The 25385-nt window shown below is 40.5% G+C and overlaps 1 protein-coding gene across 11 annotated transcripts in view; it reads right to left on the bottom strand.

Moving 5' to 3' along the window:
• The window catches only part of tncb (tenascin Cb), a 438107-nt gene that overhangs the window by 2513 nt on the left and 410209 nt on the right, over nucleotides 1–25385 (bottom strand). For 10 of the 11 annotated variants that reach the window (XM_060841310.1, XM_060841314.1, XM_060841315.1 and 7 more), the window contains 11 exons: nucleotides 24973–25245; nucleotides 22803–22925; nucleotides 22016–22159; nucleotides 18182–18301; nucleotides 14589–14738; nucleotides 12722–12852; nucleotides 10120–10255; nucleotides 8927–9078; nucleotides 6983–7079; nucleotides 4075–4236; nucleotides 3706–3869 (listed from right to left, as the gene is read on the bottom strand). In XM_060841310.1, the coding sequence (XP_060697293.1) occupies nucleotides 3706–3869; nucleotides 4075–4236; nucleotides 6983–7079; nucleotides 8927–9078; nucleotides 10120–10255; nucleotides 12722–12852; nucleotides 14589–14738; nucleotides 18182–18301; nucleotides 22016–22159; nucleotides 22803–22925; nucleotides 24973–25245 (1652 nt within the window). The remainder of the gene's footprint in view (nucleotides 1–3705; nucleotides 3870–4074; nucleotides 4237–6982; nucleotides 7080–8926; nucleotides 9079–10119; nucleotides 10256–12721; nucleotides 12853–14588; nucleotides 14739–18181; nucleotides 18302–22015; nucleotides 22160–22802; nucleotides 22926–24972; nucleotides 25246–25385) is intronic. The other variant, XM_060841320.1, reaches the window with a different exon arrangement.

The raw sequence follows: 25385 nt of genomic DNA, 5'->3' as shown, positions 1-25385 counted from the left end.
GATTAACAGTCCAGCAATCGCACCACTAGACCTTTACCTCCTCGTGTTTCTAGGAGAAAGTGAGGACTGCAGATGCTGGAGATCAGAGCTGAAAATATGTTGCTTGAAAAGCACAGCAGGTCAGGCAGCATCCAAGGAGCAGGAGAGTAGACATTTCGGGCATGAGCCCTTCTTCAGGAATGAGGAAAGTGTGTCCAGCAGACTAAGATAAAAGGTAGGGAGGAGGGACTTGGGGGAGGGGCGTTGGAAATGCGATAGGTGGAAGGAGGTCAAGGTGAGGGCGATAGGCCGGAGTGGGGGTGGGGGTGGAGAGGTCAAGAAGAAGATTGCAGGTTAGGAAGGTGGTGCTGAGTTTGAGGGATTTAACTGAGACAAGGTGGGGGGAGGGGAAATGAGGAAACCGGAGAAATCTGAGTTCATCCCTTGTGGTTGGAGGATTCCTAGGCCGAAGATGAGGCGCTCTTCCTCCAGCCGTCATTGTGCTATGGTCTGGCGACGGAGAAGTCCAAGGATCTGCATGTCCTTGGTGGAGTGGGAGGGGGAGTTGAAGTGTTGAGCCATGGGGTGGTTGGGTTGGTTGGTCCGGGTGTCCCAGAGGTGTTCTCTAAAACATTCCGCAAGTAGGCGCCTGTCTCCCCAATATAGATGAGGCCACATCGGGTGCAGCGGATGCAGTAAATGATGTGTGTGGAGGTGCAGGTGAATTTGTGGTGGATATGGAAGGATTCCTTGGGGCCTTGGAGGGAAGTAAGGTGGGAGGTGTGGGCGCAAGTTTTACATTTCTTGCGGTTGCAGGGGAAGGTGCCAGGAGTAGAGACTGGGTTGGTGGGGGGTGTGGACCAGACGAGGGAGTCACGGAGGGAGTGGTCTTTTCGGAACGCTGATAGGGGAGGGGAGGGAAATATATCCCTGGTGGTGGGGTCCGTTTGGAGGTGGCAGAAATGACGACGGATGATACGATGTATATGGAGGTTGGTGAGGTGGTAGTTGAGGACCAGTGGGGTTCTGGAACCAATACCGTACAACCCAGATGGCCTCCTTCTTCAAAGACCACAAACTCCCTCCAGACGTGATCGACGATGCCCTCCACTGCATCTCCTCCACTTCCCGCTCCTCCGTCCTTGAGCCCCGGCCCTCCAATCGCCACCAGGACAGTCCCCACCCCCACTCCGGCCTATCACCCTCACCTTGACCTCCTTCCACCTATCGCATTTCCAACGCCCCTCCCCCAAGTCCCTCCTCCCTACCTTTTATCTTAGTCTGCTGGACACACTTTCCTCATTCCTGAAGAAGGGCTCATGCCCGAAATGTCTACTCTCCTGCTCCTTGGATGCTGCCTGACCTGCTGTGCTTTTCAAGCAACATATTTTCAGCTCTGATCTCCAGCATCTGCAGTCCTCACTTTCTCCTAGAAACACGAGGAGGTAAAGGTCTAGTGGTGCGATTGCTGGACTGTTAATCCAGAGACCCAGGTAATGTTCTGGGCACCTGGTTTCAAATCCCAGCACAGCAAATGATGGTATTTGAGCCCAATATTAAATAATCTAAAATTAAGAGTCTAATGATGACTGTGAATCCATTGCCAGTTGCCAGAAAAAAAAGCCATCTGGTCCTTTAGGGAAGGAAATTTGCTGTCCTCACCTGTTCTGGCCTGCCTGTGACTCCAGACTACTAACTGCCCTCTGGGCAATTAGAGATGGGCAATAAATGCTGGCCTAGCCAGAAATGCCCTCATCCTATGAATGAATATTAAAAAGGAGGTGTCTAAGGATTATGGTTTTCAAATTTCTTGAAGAGATCAATATTATCATCATTATCAGTGTATGTTGTGACTATCAAGTTGGTAAAAGGTGAGCTAGCTACCACCTGATGATGGAGCAGCTCTCCGAAAGCTAGTGCTTCCAATTAAACCTGTTGGATTATAACCTAGTGTTGTGTGATTTTTAACTTTGTACACCCCAGACCAACAATGGCATCTCCAAATCATAGCTAGACCTTGGGTTTCTTCAGTATCCCAAAACCTGGATAAGAAGGAAAAGGGAATTATCTTCTTACTCTTCTCTTCAGTCCTTAAAATGTATTTTCTTTTGTTTCTTACTATATTTCTTTCCTTTTTGAAGTAAGTGGTGGTACGACACTCCCGGCAACATCCTCTCTTTGTGAAGTCCCTCTTCCCTACCTTCTATCTTAGCCTGCTGGACACACTTTCCTCATTCCTGAAGAAGGGCTCATGCCCGAAACGTCGACTTTCTTGCTCCTTGGATGCTGCCTGACCTGCTGCGCTTTTCCAGCAACACATTTTCAGCTCCCCGTGTTTCTTCAAAGCGTGCAAAATTTATCATGTGTCAAATCATCCATATAATTTGTCCCAGAATTGTGTTTCTTTTTATTTGTTAATATAATATTGATGACTCCAGCAAAGCTAGCAATTATTGCCTGTCACTAGAGAAGGTGGTGGTAAACTATCATCTTAAGACACTGTAGCCCATGGAATACAGTACAGTGCACATAGGTAGAGAATTCAGGACCTTGATACCACAATGCTAAAGAAACAAATCAGAATGGCAAGTGGCTTGGTGGAGAAATTGAAGTGGTGTTGTTCCCATACCTTTGTTTCATAGACAGTAGATGGCATGGATTTGAAAGCCAGTGCTGAAGGAGTCTTTGCAATTTACTGCAGTGCATCTTGTTACACATCATTATAATTGTACACCAGTGGTGGAGACGTTTTTTCATTTCAAAGGACATGGGCATCACTGGCTATCACTCACCCCAAAATGCCCAGAGGTTATTAAATAGTATGGGTGTGGAGTTCACATTTAGGCCAAATCCATTAGTGAACCACATTGGCTTTTTCAACAATGGCTGCATGGTCATCATTAGATTCTTCAATTCCAAATTTTAACTGAGGTAAAGCTTCAATATCTACCATAGCAGGATTTGAACCCAGGTCTTCAGAACACTATGAGAGTTTCTAGGCCAGTGATAATATCATTAGCCATCCATCCCCATGGTTACCAAATGAATGTATAAGGCAGTGGATGGCATGTTCATCAATTGGCTGCTTTGCAGATGGGCATAGCTTCTTTCATGTTATTGGACCCATACCCAATTCAAGATGATAACTCCTGATAGAAATCTATTTAAATTATGTTTGCACCCATATGAAGTATTCATTTATTCAGAGCATGCAAATATGTTATTATGAATCTCAATAGTATTTGCTAGAAGGTAATATGCTTAAAAACCTGCAATCAGGGATTTAATTCCATTTTGACAGTGACATGCATTGACACCATTTAAATCCATTTTAAGTTTGTGTGCTTTTTAATGAGATTGCAAGATACTTGGTTGGAACTTAACATCGCCCAAATGGGCAAAAATTGGTCATTTCCAGCTGAACACCAAGGCTGTGCAAGTGGAGGAACCTCCAGACTCCTATATGGTTTACACCATTCGGGTGGCACATGGTTGGAGAAACAGGAAGGCTCAAGTTACCCAGGCTTTATATCTACATTGGAAAAGGAACTGTTTAGTCTATGGATATATGAAATATTCAGAATTAATTATACCCTATATTTAATTTGTCAGCAGGCATGCTTTATTAACACTAAGAAATGGTCAACTCCATGTCAATTTTCCCATCCTTCAGTTGATTCAACTAAACATAGTGAATCATGACAATCCACTTCTGTCCTGACATACCTGGCTATGGCTTTTAGCTCCATATCGCCCATTCAGATTTACTTTGTGGCAGTTCTTGTACCACCAGGCTCCCTTGTAAGACAGAGCACAGTTTGTCACAGCCACATCATTGTCTCTGTCCCTTGTGGAGAATGGCCGACCTTGGTGGTAAGACAGGGAATCACCTGAGCAGAAAACAAAAATAGATCTTTAAACATGGGCTAAACACTATAGTACAAAATTATGATCAACCATAGCACTGCTCTCCAAAGGGGATGACTTGTACTTCACTCAAATGGACAGATATCCAAAATTTGACAGGGGAGATTTTCTTGATAATTATTCACATTTATTTTTGCTCATAAGTTTTAGATGAAATCTGACGTTTACCTGCTGTTCCATTGTACCCTCCAACATGTAGCTTGTATCGACTTTTGGCATCAGAGATAAGGAACCTGTCATAAACTGCATAAGCAGAGTCCCCTTCATCTCGGAAATCCACACGCAGTTGGTAATGACCCTGTGATGTAATCTTGTGAAGATTTTCAAGCCCTACAAAAACAGACAATATAAACATTTTACACTAAATAGAGGGGCATTCTTAATCTTAATTCAACCCAACAAACTCCAGCAGTGACTAGTGTCAATTAAATTCTGCTATTATTCAGGCAAATTTAGGCTTTTTAAAAATCTTCTATTTGACCATTGATTACTTACCATTACCATGAAAGAGAGATCATCATTGTGTTACCAGTTGTAGAATACATGCTGGTTAAGATGACGCACACTGGTAACAAGACCCAAATTGAATCTTTGTGTATGTCGGGTGAAACCTAAGCACCTGGGTACCTAACGTAATAGAGCAACCGTAGACAAGTGCAGCAAAAGTTTACCAGACTGATTTCTGGGATGGCTGGTTTGTTGTATGAGGAGAGATTAGCTCAACTGGACCTGTATTCAATGGCATTTAGAAGAATGAGGGAGGGATCTCATTGAAACATATACAATTCTGATAGGGTTGGACAGACTCAATGCAGTGATAATGTTAATCTTCAGAACTATAGCTCATGGTCTCAGGATAAACAGGAGACCCTTTCAAACTGAAATGAGGTGAAATTTCTTCATTCAGAGGATACTGAACCTTGGGAATTCTCAAACGCAGAAGTCTGTGAAGACCAAGATATTAAATTTCTTTGAGAAAGAAATGAAAGATGTCAACTGGTATGGTAAGAGAGTGGGAAAATGAAATTAAGATGAAGGATTAGCCATGATCATTTTGAATGGCCCAGCAGATTTAATGGGCCAAAAGTTCCACTCCTCCTCCTATTTTCTACATTTCAATTGAGACCAAATAAGTTGTACTGATGAAAGTCAAACCACCATTGATTTTAAACCTTTACCATTGGTAATGAATGGGGGCAGTGCAATCGCCTTGTCCTGTGAAACTCTAACTTTTTCTATCCTGGCTGCTTTTCTAAGTGCTTGTCTTTACTGAGGCTGAACATATTGACTTGTACAGTTACCTTCTCCTGTACATTTTAGAAGGGAGACTATGCACTTTTTTGAAATGTGTTTGTTTAGCAGACTGAGTTGAGAGGATTCTTCCGTTGGTTGATTATTTTTAAAAAATATATATTTGATCCAATTTTGAGTGAAAGGAGCATGTGTGAGAAATACCCTGCAGGAGGAGTGAAGTGTGGACATTGCTCCCTTCATCTATTAACAGCTCATTTAAAAATAGCTTTGACACCACCTTCAGCATCTTCGTTGCCATGGGGCGCAGTGGAGGCTGAGACGTTGGGTGTCTTCAAGGCAGACATTGATAAATTCTTAATCTCACAAGGAATAAAGGACAACAGGGAGAGTACGGGTAAGTGGAATTGAAGTGCCCATCAGCCATGATTAAATAGCGGAGTGGACTCAATGGGCTGAATGGCCTTGCTTCCACTGCTATGCCTTATGGTCTTATGAATATTTAACCATTGGTTGTGGAACTCTCAGACAAACCAGCAAATTTTCACCCTTTTTCTGGCTTGGCTGAAACTGAGAGTATAGAAAGCAGACTTGGTATTGCATTTAGATGTTCAAAACATTCATAGAGTCATAGAGTCCTACAGCATGTAAACAGACTTTTCGATCTAACCAGTCCAAGACGAACATAATTCCAAACTAAACTAGTCTTATAGCTGGACCTGACATGCATATGCAAAAACAAAATCATATTGGTTTCCAATGCTAGGAGGATCGGCTTTCTTTTTAAATTAAAAAACATAGCAAAATATATTATCAAAGGTCATAACAAGCCAGTGAAACACTTATTAACTTTTAGAATGTGGCTTCATAACAGGTCAGATCATAAGGTTGCATGGTGGCTCAGCGGTTAGTACTGCTGCCTCACAGTGCCAGTGACCTAGGTTCAATTCCAACCTTGGGTGATTGTCTGCATGGAGTTTGCACATTTAGATTAGATTAGATTCCCTACAGAGTGGAAACAGGCCCTTTGGCCCAACCAGTCCACACCGACCCTGCAAAGTGTAACCCACCCAGACCCATTTCCCTCTGACTAATGCACCTAACACTGTGGGCAATTTAGCATGGCCAATTCACCTGACCTTCACATCTTTGGACTGTGGGAGGAAACCAGAGCACATGCAGGAAACCCACACAAACACAGGGAGCATGTGCAAACTCCACACAGACAGTTGCCCAAGGCTGGAATCGAACCTGGGACCCTTATTCTGTGAGGCAGCAGTGCTAACCACTGAGCCACCATGCTGCCATTCTCCTTGTGTCTGTGTGGGTTTCCTCTGGGTGCTCTGGTTTCCTCCCACAGTCCAACGATGTGCAGGTAAGGTGAATTGGCCATGCTAAATTGCTCATAGTGTTCAGGGATGTATAGGTTAGGTGCATTAGTCGCTGGAAATATAGAGTAAGAGGTAGGGGATGGGTTTGGGTGGGATACTCGTCAGAGGGTTGGTGTGGGCTTAATGGCCGGTTTCCATATAATAGGAATTCTCTGATCATATTATAGCTGGTGAGAAATCAATTCTCCTGTTATCCTGTCACATTCACGACAATGCGCAGCCATGCGAGTTTTGTGTTAATGTGAAAAATAGATGTAACTGTTCTAAGTGTATGAAAAAAATATCTATGGATGTGAAATATGGGTAAGGAAACAGAAGTTACAATGCCATTTTGACATAATGACATCTGTGCAAACCATCATCAAAAAAAGCTAATGGGTAAACTGGATTTAATGTAGTAAAGTGTTGGATAATTCACACACGGTTACACTTACCTAACCAGAACTCATCAGCAGGGTTGCCAAATCCATTTGTGTAATTCTTCCAGTTTCTGAAGAAATCTACTCTGCCACTCTGGCGTCTCTGAAAAACCTAGAATTTGATTTTTCATTTGATTAATAAGAGTTTTGACTCTTGCCATACATCTCAGGAATATTACTTCTAGAGTTGTTACTGCCTGGATGCTGTAAAATGAAAGCGCACGTTGTTTGTATGACACCTTCTACACTTTGGTAAGGGTTTTGATAAATTTTAAAGAAGTGAGTTAACCTGAATTAAAATAGCAAATGACGGAACATCAAATGAACACGTTAATTTTTTCCCCACTAACCTGCACGTTCTAGGTTTAAACAGTATAGGATTGTAAAGAACATGACTAACAGATTTCTTTCTGGGATTAATTGGGTTGAATTGAACTCATGGTGCTGGGTTTTTCTTACTTCCTGGAATGAGCAGGAGGAGATTGAGATGAGCTTCCCCATGAAGGGGAGCATGGCTCCTCACCACGAGTGTAATTTGGTAAGATTGGTCCTTTCACATTTTCTAGTGCTGTTACTTGCAGATTCACTGTAGTCCTGAGGATAAGCTATTTTCTGGTTGCTCGGACCATGGTTGATATTTCTCTGAAGTACACTATCATTCCCCAAATCTCATATGCTATCCTAAAGATTCTTCCACACAACCCTCAATGTGTGAGGATCCAAGGTAACTGCACTCAATTCATTATTCCAATTGCTCTAAATCATTGTCTCCTAAGATGGTTTATTCTGCATGATGGATCTTGCTGTTCCTCTAAATTACATTGAAATTGATATTTTTAGTTGTACATTTTCGAATTTTCGTTTGCAATTAGTAATGTGCATTCTTAGTAATTTACAGCTGATTAATTATTTATGGAATACTAAATAGCTACTGTTGAGTAAATCACTTCCTGTGTGTTGCATGCTTGTTACACTTCATGATGTCAACACCTAAAGGTATCATTCATCTGTCTAACGTGGATGGTAGAGTATGCTCTGAATACATCTCTAGGTGTCACAAAGAGCAGAAAGAAAGCAGATATCATTCTCAAGTGATGGGAAGCAGTAGCCTGTCTGAAATGGTCCTGTATTATGTAAAATAAAGTATTCAGTGTGACAAAACAAAGACAGTTTATTTTATAGTGAGTTGCTCTCTTTTTTGTAGCATCCCTTTTCTTCTCCTTCTTAGCAGTGTCTAGCATGCGCAAATGTTCCCTGTGCCATGTCCTATCAGACCAGCTGACATAATGGGCTGTTCATATGTGACAGCAATTTGTTGCTATGAATAATCACTCCATATCTAAATAGTTATTGCATATTGTTGACTATAGAAACTATTCAATCCTCCTACACTAGGTGGTACTGTGATCATTTTGTAACTCTAAATAGTCTTGTTCTAAAAAACATTTTAAAACATCACGTGTTTCAAAACAGTTAGTAACCTTGCTCTGTTCAGATTCAGTATATTCATGCCTCAAATTTTTTGCAGGTTTTCCATTTGCTTATTTATCTTCACATTCAAGTTACAGCACCTAACAATGCAATGCTACTGTGGCTGATGGTTACTGCCAGTATACAGAGAGACAGACTTCAGTACAGTGTTGTTAATAATATCTTTACTCGCATTGAGCAGCCTATCCTCAGGACTACAGTGAATCTTCAAGTAAGCAAGCAGCCATCAATATTTTCATGTTTTGCAATTTTTCTCAATTTGATCTGATTTGATGATGACCTTATTGGAATTTGCGACTTTGACAGTAACTACATGTACGAACAGAAGGATGAATTTCTTCTGGTTGATTATTTGGGCAAGATGAGGGGCATGAAGTGGCTTTGTATAAGCACAATCATTTGCAGTGAAGCTATCAACTGGAAGAAATTCACCTCATGGACTTCCCATAAATAAAAGTGTTACTTTACCATCCAACCGCCTCCATCAGTGGTCATGTCGCAGTACACCTCCAATGGCTGAGAACGATTTCCACGCAAGAAGATGGTGTAAAGTCCAGAAATGGCTTCACCATTCAGCAACGTTTGGGAGCAATCCTTGGGGAATGGATACAAGGAGCCAACTGCAGAAAAAGGGAAGCTATACTTAATTCTTCTCGTTCAGAGTGAAAATGTCAAATTTGAAGATGGCCATAAACTTTTCAATGTTTTCCATGAGTAGCATTTTATAGGTAGAAGTCACACAACACCAGATTATAGTCCTGCAGATTTATTGAAAATCGCAAGCTTTTAGTGCTTTTGTAGTCACTTCACCTGACAAAGGAGCAGTGCTCCAAAATCTTGTGATTTTAAATAAACCTATCGGAGTATAGTCTGGTGTCATGTGACTTCTAAGTTGATCCACCCCAGTCAACAGGAGATTTCAACATCATAGCATTTTAGAGCAACAGCTTACAGTGGTACAGCATGTTTAACACCACAAAATATTCCAAGATGCTTCAAGCCAAATTTGACATCCTGCAACACCAAATAGAAATGAACCAGGCTGACAGGAAGCATATTGAAAACTGAGATGGAAACTTCAGGGAAGGGATTCCTAATCAAAGAGGTTTGGCCTGTTTTTCAGTTTCCAATGTTGGGATAATTAACATTGGACTAACGTCAGGCTCCGGGGGCCAGAAGTAGCAGAGATCCTCAAGAATTATAGATCTGGAGAAGGTTATGGAGATAGAAGGGGGCAATGCCGTGGAGACTTTGTGAACAATAGTGAGAATTTTGAAACAGTGTTGCCTACCTGGACTTTAATATTTTTCAAATCCTCATTAATATGTCAAATAATAGCTATGTTTAGAAGAAGTTTCAAAAGAAATTTACAGTTACCTTTGAGTAAATGTTTTGCTTTACATGTAGATTTTAAGATTTGAAATTAGTATCTTACTTACTCGTTAAGTATATGCGTATTAGCAGACAACACACTATCCCAAACTCCATAGAGCATGAATGATTTGAGATATTTAAAATGGAGACAAAGATTTACTTGGGAACTCAAGGTATTCAGAGAGAGATAAAAATTGGGAGTAAAGAGATCGAACTGTTATATTGATATCCCAATGTTTCTGATAAAATCTATGAGTAACAGCATTCTTAATGAGTTTTGCACATACCTGTTATGAAACTGGTCTCTATCACATTGCTTCTTTCTGACCCTGTGTAGGCCTGGAGTCTCAGAATGTATCTCATTGATGGAACCAGTTCGCTCATGCTGTATGAGGTATCTGTAGCTCTGAAATACTCAACTCTCTATTGCACATAAAAATAAAAAGTCACATTGAAGAAAGATTCAGTTTGTTTACTTTGATGTGTCGTGTTTAACAGACCAATATCCATTTTGTCACAAAGGTGGCAAAGGACTTGCAGGGATTTACACGTGTTATTGTAAATGTACAGTTTAGCACAAACCCCAGTTCCTATCTTTCCCCTCTGCCCACTTACCCTACCTAGAAGTCAAATTTCACTGGGGAAGAAGCCAACTTTGTTTTTTAAATTATTTTAAAAGCCGACCACAAGTTTATCAATGAACAATTTGCTACAAACACTGCCACCAGGGGACAATGTAACAAGAATCAAAAAATAAAATGCAATGGGATTCTGATGAAGGAACTGAAACGTTAACTCTGATTTCTCTCCACAGATGTTGCCAGACCTGCTGAGTGACCTGTGCTATTTTCCATCTATTAATAACTACCATCATCCATGTTTTCCAATTGATTAATTTACATGCGAAGCCTATTAAGGGCAATGCAGACCATCAAAGGTGAGGGAGAGGTAGGAGAAAAGGGAGGAGGTTAAATCAAACTGGAGTTGGAATGAGAGATAAGGCATGCCAACCCATATGGTGCCCACCTTTCTCTAAAAGCTTTGAGGATATTGGTCCATACTGTATACCTCCTTGCCAGGGATACCCAGGAACAATTGTAGCAGGGAAAGAGGGGCACTCAGTCAGCAATTTTGAGCCCCTTCCACTTCCAGGACCTGTTTTTTGCCAATTTGGACAGGCCCAGGAGCAGACCTATGAGGGGGTGTCCTCTGACTTGCTCATACCCTTCCTCAACAGATGTCCAAAAACCTGGAGTGCAACCAAAAGAACATCAAAAATATGTTCATATAATGAAAAAGGGGATGCAACTCGACAAGTCCAGCAATTGTGTTTTATATTCAGAAGGGCTCTTACACACAACTGGAAGTTTCTTTTCCCCATCACCAAATCACCCGTGTTTTCATTTTACACTTATTAACCACCGCCAGTAAACCGCCCATCTTTCCAATTCAATAATTTACTTGCAAAGCCCATAAAGACAATGCAGATCACCAAAGGTGAAGGACAGGTCCGGAAGCAGGAAGGGGCTATATCATAACAGAGTTGGAATGGACCAAAAACAGCTCTCTGTTTTTTTATTTCATTTATTTTTCCTCAATCAGCCTGTTCAGATATGTTATTACCCCTCTCTAGGTTAGGAGGAACTTGGACTCCAGTTTTATAGTCTGGGAGTAGGGACAGTACCACTGTACCATAGGAGAAATCCCCAAACCCACTTCTAAAATACAAATTCCAATGAATATCACTTGCTCTCAATCAACTCTGGAGCTGTTCTTGTTTACCCTTAAAGGGGGAATTTACATTTCTAATACAGTATACATCTGAGACAAAGCAACAATCAGCCAAAGGTACTAATCTGACACTTATCCCAAGAAAGTTACCTGACTGTCCAAATAACTCAGGAACAATTCACAGCCTTAACATTTCTCAGAAAATCATCTCCATGGTTACAGAGATCACATCTGCCAATAACCTCTAATTATCTCTTTGTTGGAGATTATGGGATCAGCAGAGTGCCAGTATAGACAAAATCTAAAACTAAAACATTGGTGAAAACTTGTGATGATTTGGTTTGAACAGACAGAATTAAGAAATAACTGGACTTCACTGTTTAGAAAAGGTCAAAAGAATAGGACAAAGTAAATCAAAGCAAGACTTCAGTGAACTAGAACCAAAGTGACAAGTTAATTTGTCAGAAATTTAGGATAGTGTGAAGGAGATTTCTTTTTTTAATCAGGAAGGTTGTGAACTGTACAGAATGTTAGTATAATTGCAGATGGTGGTAAAGATGGATTCAACGTTCAAGAAATGATGAGAATGAAAAGGTAATAAAGAAAGTTAAAAATCACACAACACCATGTTATAGTCCAACAGGTTTAATTGGAAGCACGCTAGCTTTAGGAGCGCCGCACCTTCGTCACAACCATCTGATGAAGGAGCAGCACTCCGAAAGCTAGCGTGCTTCCAATTAAACCTGTTGGACTATAATCTGGTGTTGTGTGATTTTTAACCTAGTACACCCCAGTCCAACACTGGCATCTCCAAGTAATAAAGAAATGCATCTGCAGCAGCTTCATGGGATCAGAACTACAGCTTGTTCAAAGGGTAACAACATACAGGTGGGGCAGAATGGCCTACTTTTTGTTGCAATAGCTGTAATAATGTAAGGTGTAAACTGCTACGCATCCAGCTCTCAAGTACAAAGATCTGCCCAATGATTTATCAACTTTCTACTTTATTTTGCTTCACTCGTTTTGAATGTGAACTGCAGTGGGTTGATTTTTTTATCTTCTCCAATTTCAGTGAATAAAGTCAATGTGAGCACCAGTATGATGGAGAAAAGGTAGTCTGAAAATTCAACAGCCGAGAGAATCAACCCTCGGATTTACCTGTGGTCTCCCATCTTCAGATTCCACGGTCATAATGTACCCTTCAATCTTAGCTTGTGGAGGTTTCCAAGAAACAAGGGCATTGGTTGCTGTAATTTCTCCAACTCTCAGGTCTCTGGGTGGATCAATGGCTTTGTGGGAATAAAAATATATAACCATTAAATAAATGAAAACTGATTGCATTCAGATCCATGCCTTTTGGTATATGAATAGGAAAGATTGAGAGGGATATTGATCAAATGCTGTTGAATAGGACTAGCTTAATTTAGGATATCAAGTCAGCATGAACAAGTTGGACTAAAGGATCTGTTTAGTGTTGCACATCTCTATGACTCTATGGCAATGCATTGACGTCATTGGCTGGCCCATTTATTGCCCAGCTGCAGTTGCCCTTGAGAAGGTGGTGGTGAGCTACTTTCTTGAACTGGTGGAATCCAAGTGCTGTAGGGAGAGCCTCATTCCCCTTAGGGAGGAATGTTGACCTAATGGCAGTGAAGGAAAGATGATAGATTTCTAAGTCAAGATGGTGAATGGCTCGAAGGAAAACTTGCAGGTGGTGGTGTTCCCATGTATCAAGTGCCTTTGTATTTCGAGATAGAAGTGGTCATGGGTTTGGAAGGTGCTGTCTGTGGATCTTTGGTTAATGCTTGCAGTGTATCTTGTCAATGATTCACATTGCTGCTACTGAGTGTCGGTAGTGGAGGGAGTGAGTGTTTGTGGATATGGCACCAATCCAGAGGCTGCTGTGTCCTGGATGGTGTCAAATATCTTAAACATTGTTGGAGCTGCACTCATCCAAGTAAGTGGACAGTACTCCATCACACTCTTGTTTTCTGTGCTACTGATAGCATTGCAGCTAAGAAAGGTTTTAATCCATTATTTAACATTAATAATGATCAATCAAAGCTTTTTTGTGTGAGGGTTAAAAAATTCATTCATGGTTTTATACCTTTCAGCTACATTTATTAAAGTTCCTGTTAATGGCCACCCATGCTATTTTTGTCCCTACCACTTTCTGTACATAACTGAATCTTTAGCTGTTGCTATATCCTACCAGTTTGACTCAGTGGTTAGCACTGCTGTCTCACAGTGCCTGGAACCTGGATTCAATTTCAGCCTTGGGAGACTGTCTGTGTGGAGATTACACATTCTCCTTGTGTCTGTGTGGGCTTGCTCTGGTTTCCTCCCACAATCCAAAGGTGCGTAGGCCAGGCTGAATTGGCCATGCTGAATTACCCAGAGTGTTTGTGCATTAGTCAGGGCTAAATATAGGGTAGGGGAATGGGTTTGGATGGGTTACTCTTTGGAGGATTGGTGTGGACCTGATGGGTCAAATGGCCTGTTTCCACACTGTAAGGAATCTAATCTAATCTCTTACTCATTCCCAATTCTGTTTTTTACTTACCTTCAGCTGCCTAGGCTTCAGACTTGAAAATTCTTGTCTCGGACTTCGTCACCTCCTTTAGCCACTCCTTAAAGCCGACATCATTGACCAAGCTATTGGCCGGGTGTCTGAATATCTCCTAATAGCTATTTAGGTAGCTCAACAATGCTTTTATGAAGCAAAGCATCTTTATAGTGTGGAAGCAGATCATTCGGCCCATAATGACCCTCTGAGAAGCATCCCACCCAGACTCAGACCTATTTTCCCAAGCCCTGGAACCCTGCATTTCCCATGGCTAACTCACCTAACACTATGGAAAATTTAGCATGCCCAATCCACCTGACCTACACAGCTTTGGACTGTAGTCGGAAACCGGAGCACCCGGAGGAAACCAACGCAGACACGAGGAGAATATGCAAATTCCACACAGACAGTCACCTGATGGTGGAATCGAACCCGGGCTCCAGGCAGGGTAGAACTTACCGGTTGTAAAAGTAGTAGATGCAGCAGAGCTTTCCATAATGCCTTTCACAGCCCTGATCCACACAGTGTACAAGGTACCAGGGAAAAGCGAGGAGAGGGTAGTCTGCACCTGGTTCCCTGAAACCCTTTTTGTCTGTTGAAGAGCTGAAGCTGAAAAAGAAGTATCAGTATCTTATTTTAGGCTTATTTGTCCAATTGATTTGCAGCTACACATTTTTATTTGAAAATGATAATGTAAAATTTTCTTCCACTTCTGTGAGCAAGAAATTAATCTTAATCCTTGTGTCAGTTTGCTTCAGTTGTTAGTTGGCAATACTCTTTCTTTTGGAGTCAGAAAGTTATAAGTTGAAGTCCAAGAAGTTGACAGTCCAGTGGAGTGCTGAGGGAGTGCTGCACTGTCAGAGGTACTAACTTTCAGGTGAGGTAATAAACTGAGGCCCTGCCTACTTTTTCAGCAGGGTGTAAGACCAACACAAGGTGCTGTTTTAATGAACATCAGGGTTGTTCTCCCTGGTGTCTGTTCAAATGTATATTCTTCAATCAACAGATAATTTCAAACAGATCATCTAGCCACTGACATACTTGTTTGTGGGAGCATACTGTGTGCAAACTGATGGTTCTGTTTCATACATTCCAACAGTGACTTCACTTTAAAAGTTATTGGCTGTAGGACACTTCACATAATTATATAAGGGACTTATATGCCTCCATGTAATGCCTTCTTTACAACAGTTTCAGAATTCAATTTTGGATCCACGTTTCATTATGGATTTAAGACCATAAGACAAAGTAGTTCATGGTTGATCTGGCAATCCTTATTTCACCTTTCCTGCCTTTTCACAAACCTTGATTCCTTTATTAATTAAAAATCCATCTCCGCCTTAATGACCCAACCTTGACAGCCTTGGTAAGCAATTCCACAGACTCACTATCCTCAGAGAGGATATTCCTCCTCATTGTTGTTTTACATGTTGACCTCTTATTTTGAGAATATGCTCTCTGGTCCTAGTCTAACTCACAAGAGGTAACAACCTCTCTGAATCCAACCTGTCAAGTCCTCTAAGAACCTTGTATATTTCAATAAGATTGCTTCTTAGTCTCCTACATCCCAGTGGGTACAGCCCCAACTACTCAACCCTCCCCAATATCAGCTAAGCAACCTCCTCTGGACTGTTTCCGATGCCAGTATTAGATAAGGGGCATATAACTGTTCACAATATGCTAGCTGTGGTCTCACTACCACCTTGTATAGTTACAGCAAAAGCTTTCCTTCTTTTAAATTCCATTCCATTTGAAAGATTCCATTTGCCTTTTCTATTATCGGCTGAAATTAGGTGCTACCATTTTGTGATTCATGGATGAGGACTCCCAAGTGACTCTGTGTTGTAGCTTTCTGCAGTCTCCATCTATTTAACTAATATTTAGCTCCTATATTTTTCCTGCCAAATGTGCATAATCTTACATTTTCCCACATTAAATTCCATCTGCAAAGCTTTTACCCACTCACTTAACCTGTTTATATATCTCTGCAGACTATTTCTGTCATGCTCACTATTTGCCTTCCCACTTATCTTTGTTGTCCCAGTCAAATTTGTGGTCCGTGTCCTCTGAATATATAACTACCATCTACTGATGATAAAGACAGCAAATGTGACTGGGATAACACAACAATAATAGGACAAGCCAAACAGAGGACAGCCAGAGAATTTCTAGAAGCATGGCAGTCATCCACGGACCCCATCAATAAACACATTGACCTAGACCCAATATACTGGCCACTGCAATGAACAACCGGAACTGGCAACCAGAAGAAATGGGAACGAAACCAGATAAATTCCAAATGACACAGTACAGCAGCGCTTCACAGCAGGTTCCACAACACCGAGGATATCACCTAGAAAGGGGAAGGAATGTTGGCAAACCAAATTTCCACCTCGGTGAACATACCCAAAACAATTGCATACATTGTAAAACCTGCAGCCCCTGCACTGATCTCTGTGGCACTAGTTACAGATATGCATTCTGAAAATGACCTTCTTATCTAAACTTTCTGTCTTTTCTTGATTAACTAATCCTCTATTCACGCTAAAATGTTATCTTCACCACCATGGGTTCTTGGCTCATTAATTAGCTTAATGTGATCATGTAATATTTGAGTACATAACCTGGTGTTATTGTTCAGTACAATCTTGAGGTGCAGCTGCATTGTTGGAACTGTAATTTTAGAGATGAGATGTCATCTATGTAGGAAGGTTGAAGATACTACTTGAAGAACAGCAGAGTTCTCCCAGTGTTCTGGCTACCATCCCTCCCTCAGTGACCAAGCCGAGACTAGACTATTTGATGGTTTGCTCTTTGTGAAAATTAACTTTTGGTGTTTGCTTTACATAATAACGGTGGCATCACTTCAGAAGCAAATCCATTATTTCTAAAGTACTTGTCACAATATAAATGCGAAATATTCATTCAGCCACACTGATTAGAAATGTACACAAGTTCAACTTAATATGCTGTACGAAAATAGCTATGGAGTTATCTAAAGATGGATAGAGTTAAAAAAAATTAATATGAACACCCTTTTTTTATTTCTATCTCAGATATTCCTTTGTTATCTTGTTTACAGGGACCTCTCCCCTGTCTTGTCTACTTTTTGTATATTTTCTTGTCCTCTCATTTCTCTCTTACTGCATATTTTCTATATAATGAACTTATTTTTATGAAACAATTTGCAGAACTCCCACTCCGTAATTCTTTGTTATTCCGCTTTTACTTTGTTCCAGTATTTTTGAAGTATTTCTGGACTTCAATCTTTCTTGCAATAATAAGGAGCACTTTCTTACAAACCTGCCATCTATCCTTTCTCCTCACAGAGGCTGATGGACCTGTTGAGCATTTCCAGTACAGTATTTGCTTGAAAACTAAAATCTGATTTGATCTCAACACACAATTTTTCATGTAAGTGTACAGAGGAACCTCGATTATCTGGCATTTGATTATCCGAATTTTGGATTATCCAAACAAGATCACAGGATGCCAATACTTGGTGAAACTGTGTTATCTGGCATTTGATTCTCTGAACAAAATACCTCCCCCCCCCCCCCCACCCATGTCATTTGAATAATTGAGGTTCTTCTGTATATAATATTTATATTTTGAAATGTACAATTAGTCTTCAGCAAATACATCCACTAAACTGTCCACATTAATTAATGAGCCAGAAACATAAATAGGGTGGGGAATCTGAATCAGATTATGTGCATGAACATTGTCACTGTCTTTCCTGAGATCTGGTTGAGTTGGCATATCCATTGAAATCAGAAATATTATCAGAGGAAGACATTTATGATATTGTCACAGGATGCACAGACCATTTTTATGAGCCATTGTAAATTAAGACAGCGAGGTCTGTCTTTCTTTTACAACATATCGCCCATTGATAGGCTATGCTTCAATGATTCATTGATTTGTAAAATCAATCTTGGATATTTTGATGAAAAATCACAAACCAATTTTCTATCTTGCTTGTGTTAACTTTCATAAGTAATAATTAATTTAAAATAGATTCGTTTTTATGATTGAGTGATTGTCCTTACCACCCTCAGTATGAGCGTTGAGCACATATTCATCTACTGCAGCAATTGTGGGTTTCCATGTCAGCAGGGCTTCAGAATCCATGACTTTCACAACTCTCAATTCTGAGGGACTGTCCAGGGCTGTCAATCAAGGAGAAAATATAATGCAATGCATTACTTTTATACCAGTGCAATCGACAATTCAAGTTCCACTCCAGGATGAGATGGACCAGGCATATGTATTCATACCAGTGACTCACAACTCTAGCATCAACTTATAATTCCTTCCAATTTATGTCAAAGGCAAAAGTGAGCAAGGTTCCTAGGAAGGAAAATAATTGGAGTTTCCACAATCTGTATCCATAGCTCCAGACTGCAACATGCATGTGTGATGATACAGTGGCTTTAAGAGGTGTGTTTTATTTTGGTTTCTTTTAGAGAGAGATTGGGGGACAGGTGCCGAGCAGTATGTGAGAAGATAAACAATTTGTGAAGTCTTGTATGTAGTTTTTTTCAAAGTTGGAACAATAGAAGCAGTCTGATTGGGTGTGGTCAAGCTGCCATCCACTGAACCAGGGATTTTAAGTTTAGGTTTCAGCAGTTGCTGTTAGGGTCTGGAAGAGGTGGAAGCTATTTTCTCCCTCTCTTGGTTACAGCCAAAAGCTGGGGGTTCTCTGCCTGTTATAGGTTGCATGTGAAACAAACTGTTTTCTGAATTTACCATTTGCCAAAGGGTGTTTTTATGGGATGTTACTATATTGAAACAGTTATAGAGATGTACATAAAAAGACCCTTCAGTCCAACTCGTCCATTCCAACCAGATATCCCAACCCAGTCTAGTCCCACTTGCCAGCACATGGCCCATATCTCTCCAAACCCTTCATATTCATATACCCATCCAGGTGTCTTTGAAATGTTGCCATTGTATGAGCCTCCACCTCTGGCAGCTCATTCCATACACACCATCCTCTGCATGAAGAAGTTGTTCCCCAGGTCTCTTTTATATCTTTTCACTCACCCTAAACCTATGCCCTCTAGTTCAGGCTCCCCCACCCCAGGGAAAAGACCTTGTATATTTACCCTATCCATGCCCCTCATGATTTTATAAATCTCTATAAGGTCACCCTTCAGCCCCCGACACTCCAGGGAAAACAGCCCCAGCCTATTCAACCTCTCCCTATAGCTCAAATCCTCCAACCCTGGCAACATCCTTGTAAATCTTTTCTGAACCCTTTCAAGTTTCACAACACCCTTCTGATAGGAAGGAGACCAGAATTGCATGCAATATTCCAAAAATGGCCCAGCCAATGTCCTGTATAGCCATAATATGACATCTCAACTCCTGTACTCAATACACTGACCAATAAAGGAAAGCATACCAAATGCCTTCTTCACAATCCTATCTACCTGGGACTCTACTTTCATGGAACTATGAACCTGCACTCTAAGGTCTCTTCATTCAGCAACACTCCCTAGGATCTTACCCTTTAGTGTATAAGTCCTGCTAAGATTTGCTTTCCCAAAACGCAGCACTTCGCATTTATCTAAATTAAACGCCATCTGCCACTTCTCAACCAATTGGACATTCTGATCAAAATCCTGCTGTAATTTGAGGTAACCTTCTTCTCTGTCCACTAGACCTCCAATTTTTGTGTCATCTGCAAACTTACTAACTATACATCTTAAGCTCACATCCAAATCATTTATATAAATGACAAAAAGTAGTGAACCCAGCACCGATCCTTGTGGCACTCCACTGGTCATAAGCCTCCAGTCTGAAAAACAACCCTCCACCACCATTCTCTGTCTTCTATATCCAAATGGCTAGTTTACCCTGTATGCCATGAGATCTGACCTTGCTAACCATCTTCTATGGGGAACCTTGTTGAATGCCTTATTGAAGTCCATATAGATCACGTCTACCTCTCTGCCTTCATCAATCCTCTTTGTTACTTTATCAAGTTTGTGAGACATGATTTCTCACACACAAAGCCATGTTGACTATCCCTAATCAGTCATTGCCTTTCCAAATGCATGTACATCCTGTCCCTCTGGATTCACTCCAACAACTTGCCCACCACTGACATCAGGCTCATCTGTCTATAGTTTCCTGGCTTGTCTTTAACACCTTTCTTAAATAGTGGTACAACGTTAGCCAACCTACGGTCTTCTGGCACCTCACCTGTGATCATTAGTAATTGTTACTGTACAAGATTATGGTTGAGTTAATTTATTTCAATTCCTTCTTTCTTTCATTGTGTTTTAATTAGAGTGGATTAATAAAGCGTGTTTTGCTTTAAATTTGGTATTTTGACCAATCTAACTGCATCAAAATGCAAACTTCATATTTAACTTTTAAATAGAAAAGTTTAGGGTCGAGACTCTTTGAATATTTTGAGGGTTTTGGTCTGGTCCATAACATATCTAAAAGAGCATGTTAGCACAGCAGTTCTACTTGGGGGGAGGCAGTGGTCACTTCAATGGTTGGATGTCCAATGTAGCTCATATCATTGCCAACAACAGCAGGTTGAATCCCAATTCTGGCTGGGGTTGTTTCAGGACCTGCTTCCTTTTTCTATTGGTTGTGGCATAATGAATCAGACCTGCCTTTGGTCAGAAGAAGAATCTTAAAGTGTATTTCAATATTCTACCACTCAGAGGAAAGCAATTATACTCTATTCACCGCCAGAACCTCAGTCAAGGCTTTGTGCTTGAGGTGTAATCTAGCAGAACACTGACAGCTTGATGGAACAATTAACACTACCTTTGTCACACAGTCCCTTGTGCTTAGACCGATGATGGATTTGGAAGTGTTACATCCCTGCTTTCTATTTCCATAATTCATTACACTCATATCAAGATGGCAGAGTCAGTCACCAACCAGTGTTGAACATAGAACATAGAACATAGAACATCACAGTGAAGTACAGGCCCTTCGGCCCTTGATGTTGCGCCGACCAGTCATACCAATCTGAAGCCCTGTTGAATTATGATGAAGATGATGTGAGTACAATGAAGGCCCTTTCACACTTGAGTTATGACTGAATTCTATTCCACATTTTTGCCTTCACTGTTATGCTCAGTTGCAGTCAAGATTTCACAGCCTGTTATTTTCTGGAGACCCTGAGGAATAAGTTGCCCAAGTTCTCTGGATTTAAAGGACTAAGTTTGTTCTCTTTATTCTGACAACAGAATATTGAGAGCTAATTTTTGAAAGTCTGCAATGGTTTGGAACTTGGGAGCTAGCCTGATTTAGATGATGGAATATAGCCAACAGAATGAGACCATGCATCTGCAATTCCTGGCATAAGTCAACCTGAAAATAGAAGTGGAAGTAAAGCCTGGAACTCACTTTGGCTCAGTCTGTGTTATCAGAAGTTCCTGGACCAAAGCAGATCTACACTTTTTGAGTTCAATTCAGGTGAATTAAAGTATTCAAACTGTTTAACATTTATTAAAGGTGTTATGTCTTGTTACATCCATGGGGATGCACAAACATGTGGAAAGCAACATTCCCTCTGAGCTGTGAAGTTTTCATCTGGACTCAAAATGTTAGCTTGCTCTCTTTCCACGAAAACTTTGTTGAAGAGTTATCTAGACTCAAAACAATAGCATATCTCCAGCATTTTTTGTTTTCCGATACACTCCCTTCTGATTTCTCCACACATTGCTAGGCATAGACCTCAGAGATCCATATGGAGACTGGAGAAATGAAAGGGAACAGAGATGAAATGTGCATCCTCTGCACAATAAACGTTTCAAATTTTCGTCAAGTTGTCACAAATCGGTGAATAGTATCTTAATTTGGCAGTAGAGATTGTGTGTTCTATTGATGCTCTTTTCCCCTTCGCTTACCTGTACGCACTGTGCCGGAAACCGCTTCACTCTCATCAAGCCCTCTAACAGCAATGATTTTGACTTCATATTCAGTGGCTGGGGTCAGCCTCCTCAGTATAGTTTGTGTCTTTCCGCCATCGACTGTCACAGTGTTACTTGGACCTGAGAAAATTGGTACAGAATCATAGAATCTTACTGTACAGAAACAGGCCATTCAGCCACTCGTGTCCATGCTGGTGGTTTGAATGAGCTATTTCCTCGTGTACAATCCCCAACCCTGCCACACATGCTCACTGCTCAGAATCCTGCAACTTTCTCTCCTTCAAACATGTATCCAATTCCCTTATGCAAGTTAGTACTGGATGTGCTATTGCCATCCTTTCAGGCAGTATGGGAGGTAAGTAAATGTTACGCTCTTTGTAATGTCAATGGGAAATTCCAGAACCAGTTTGTACCTTGCAGAAATGTCATGCTCCAAAAAGCTCAATTGATTTAGCTAATGGGCTCCTTTTCAACAAACTATATTGAGTATCCTGTGTGTGGCACTGTGGCACAATGGTTAGCGCTGCTACCTCATAGCACCAGAGACCTGGGTTCAATTCCCACCTCAAGCAACTGACTGTGTGGAGTTTGCCCATCCCCCCGTGGTGTAGGGGAATGGGGGTGGGTTAGTTGGGCCGAAGGGCCTGTTTCCACACTGTAAGTAATCTAAATTACTTTTGAAGATCAACAATTGAATATGGACTTGCTTTATATTTGACAGCATATAAAATAGAGGTTCCAACAAGTCAATGTGGCATCTTACCTCCATCAGTTGGCACATAAATAATCTTGAAGCTGGTGATGTAGCTACTCTCAATGTCCCACCAGAGTGTCACTGTAGTGTCGGTGACATCTGTAAACTGCAGAAATTTAGGAGCTCCTAATGCTGTCAGAGAGAGTTGATAACAGAAGTCAAGCATATTTGATGTGCATTCCAATTGGACACCTTAACAGATTTAGACACTGTGGAAAACCATGACAAAATTTGAACAAAAGGCATAATGGTAGGACTAATTTCCGAAGTTACACATTGAATGTCTTCCAAAGCCTGGAAACAATATCAGATCTGATCTGAAAGTATATATAACACGACGTTAAGATTAAAACAAAGGCAATCAATCATAAAAGCAGGGAACAAGAATAAGATGAAGCAAATCCTAGAACGGTAAATGAAAATAAAAATCATGTATGGAGATGCAATCTTAATGAGGCTGCACACTAATAAATTACTGAGTGTCCAAAAGTTACAGCAAAAAAACCATACATTTTTATCATTGGTTTAAAGCCTCGCATATGGATCATTTGGACCAAACCTTAAAGATACCAATCATCTCATTGAAAATATGATTGGCATTTTTTGTCCATTTGTTTACAAAGATGAAACATTGGAATACAATGTTTGTCATGATGTCAATATAGTGGCAAAACAATATATAAAACTGTTGACACTGTCACCAGGTATATATGCTTATCCAGCATATTTCATAAAGACAGCAGAAATCTTATTAACTGGTTATTTTTAGAATGTCTTTTTGGCTTATATATGATCTTCACATCCTTTGTTTTACAAATCAACACAGCCATTTAACTAATTTTCACTTGTAGTGCTTGACAATACAAAGAACAGGAAGTAGACACAAAATCTGAATACACATCAGATTCAGATAAACACTTCTTGTAAATGAAACAAGAGGGAAAATGACTGTGAAAGAAAAGCAGAAACAGCTTTGCCCGAGCTAAGTGGAAAAACCAGGAGGTGCAGAGCAGAGAAGGTCCTGTCATATGTCACTCACAGCTCTGCACATGCACTGAAAGCCAAGACATTGCAACAAAATTAAAGAATGGCCAAGATTACTGCAAGCCAACTGAAACATGAAGCAAATTTATTCAAAGCATCCTGCATAATATAAGAATAAATGGATTAGCATCAAATGTGACTGTGAATCTTCAAATATTCTGATATCAAGCCATTATATAAAAAACATTTTGCAAATAGGCAGAATAGAGGAACTCTTGAAACTTTAATCAATTGCTGACTACTGACGGGAGAAATCACTGAATGGAAAAAAAAATGGCTGCTTACTTTAAAATCCATAGATATTGGTACAATTTTACTCAATCGTTGATTTGATGGAAACTTCTAGAGAGGTAATTCTCTGGATTATTAAAGGTAGCCACACAATAAAACTCCAGAATGTTTGTTTGTCCTCAACATCTATTCAACCCGAAACTGCTCTCCGAACACCAGCATCAAATCGTCTCCTATCCCCCACCACACAAGGATTATAAGGTTTCAAATAGCCTTATGAAGTAGTTGAATTTACTTAAAGATAAGGAGTTAGATGTTAACTGAGGACCTTTGCAAACAATGTTTCTAACCTCTACCATGACCACTCAAACTGAAGCAGCTGCTGATTGGGATAAAGTCTTTTCCAATGACAGATTGCATCTTAGTGCAGGCCACAAGCCAAGATTATGGTTAAACTGTGGAACTATACATTTTTGATAATGCTGCATCACCAATACTGTCAAACTCAATTCACTTTGCTTCAGAATCATTACATGACAGTGGGACTTCTACTCTCAACAAGCATGCTCCCCATTTTGTTCAACTTCTTTGGCTTTTCACAAATAGTCAACCCTCCAACTGCTCTGTCGAAAATTGTCAACTGCTTATTAATGGCACGTTGGTGAAGTCTATTGTTTGAAGGAAGAATGGCGGCAGAAGCGAGTTCTAAAAGGGACAAAAATAGAAGTAGAAATATTAATCAGTGAAGTTTGGAAAACAATTCATTGAAGGCAAGGGCCAACATCTATGCTTGTCAATAGTCCAGAAGCAAAAAAAAAAGTTGAACCTGGAGAAAAAATAAAATTGTCTATCAGTTGTGAAAGAAAAATAAATGCAGAGTCTGTTAAAAAAAATACAATAATACCTGTGGTTGCTATGGTGTTTAATGGCTGCGAATATCGTCCCTCTGAAATGCCAACCAAGGAAATCTCAAACTCAGTACCATCAGGTAAGTCCGTGATGTTAGTTGTTCGGAGTTCCCCTGACACGATGTAGTCCCGGGGTGCAGTTTCCTTTCTCGAATCCCCAATGCTAATGCTAAAGTAATCAAAGACATTCTCATCTGTTGTCCAAGAGAGTGTGAAGCTATTTGAGGTAACATCAGAAACTGATAAGTTGTCCACTTCAGGCTCAGCTTCTGAGGGAGAAACAAGTTATGTAAGTTCCTGCTTTTCTTCTTGCCTTTAAATTATAAATAATTACTTTTGTTTGTTAATAACAATTACTCAAAAAAAAATTTTGCTTTGACAGGCCAGTCTGGACTACCAATAATTAAAG

Source organism: Hemiscyllium ocellatum, chromosome 21 (assembly GCF_020745735.1).
Source record: "Hemiscyllium ocellatum isolate sHemOce1 chromosome 21, sHemOce1.pat.X.cur, whole genome shotgun sequence".
In the NCBI taxonomy this organism is placed as follows: domain Eukaryota; kingdom Metazoa; phylum Chordata; class Chondrichthyes; order Orectolobiformes; family Hemiscylliidae; genus Hemiscyllium; species Hemiscyllium ocellatum.
This window is presented reverse-complemented; position numbering and strand designations above follow the sequence as displayed.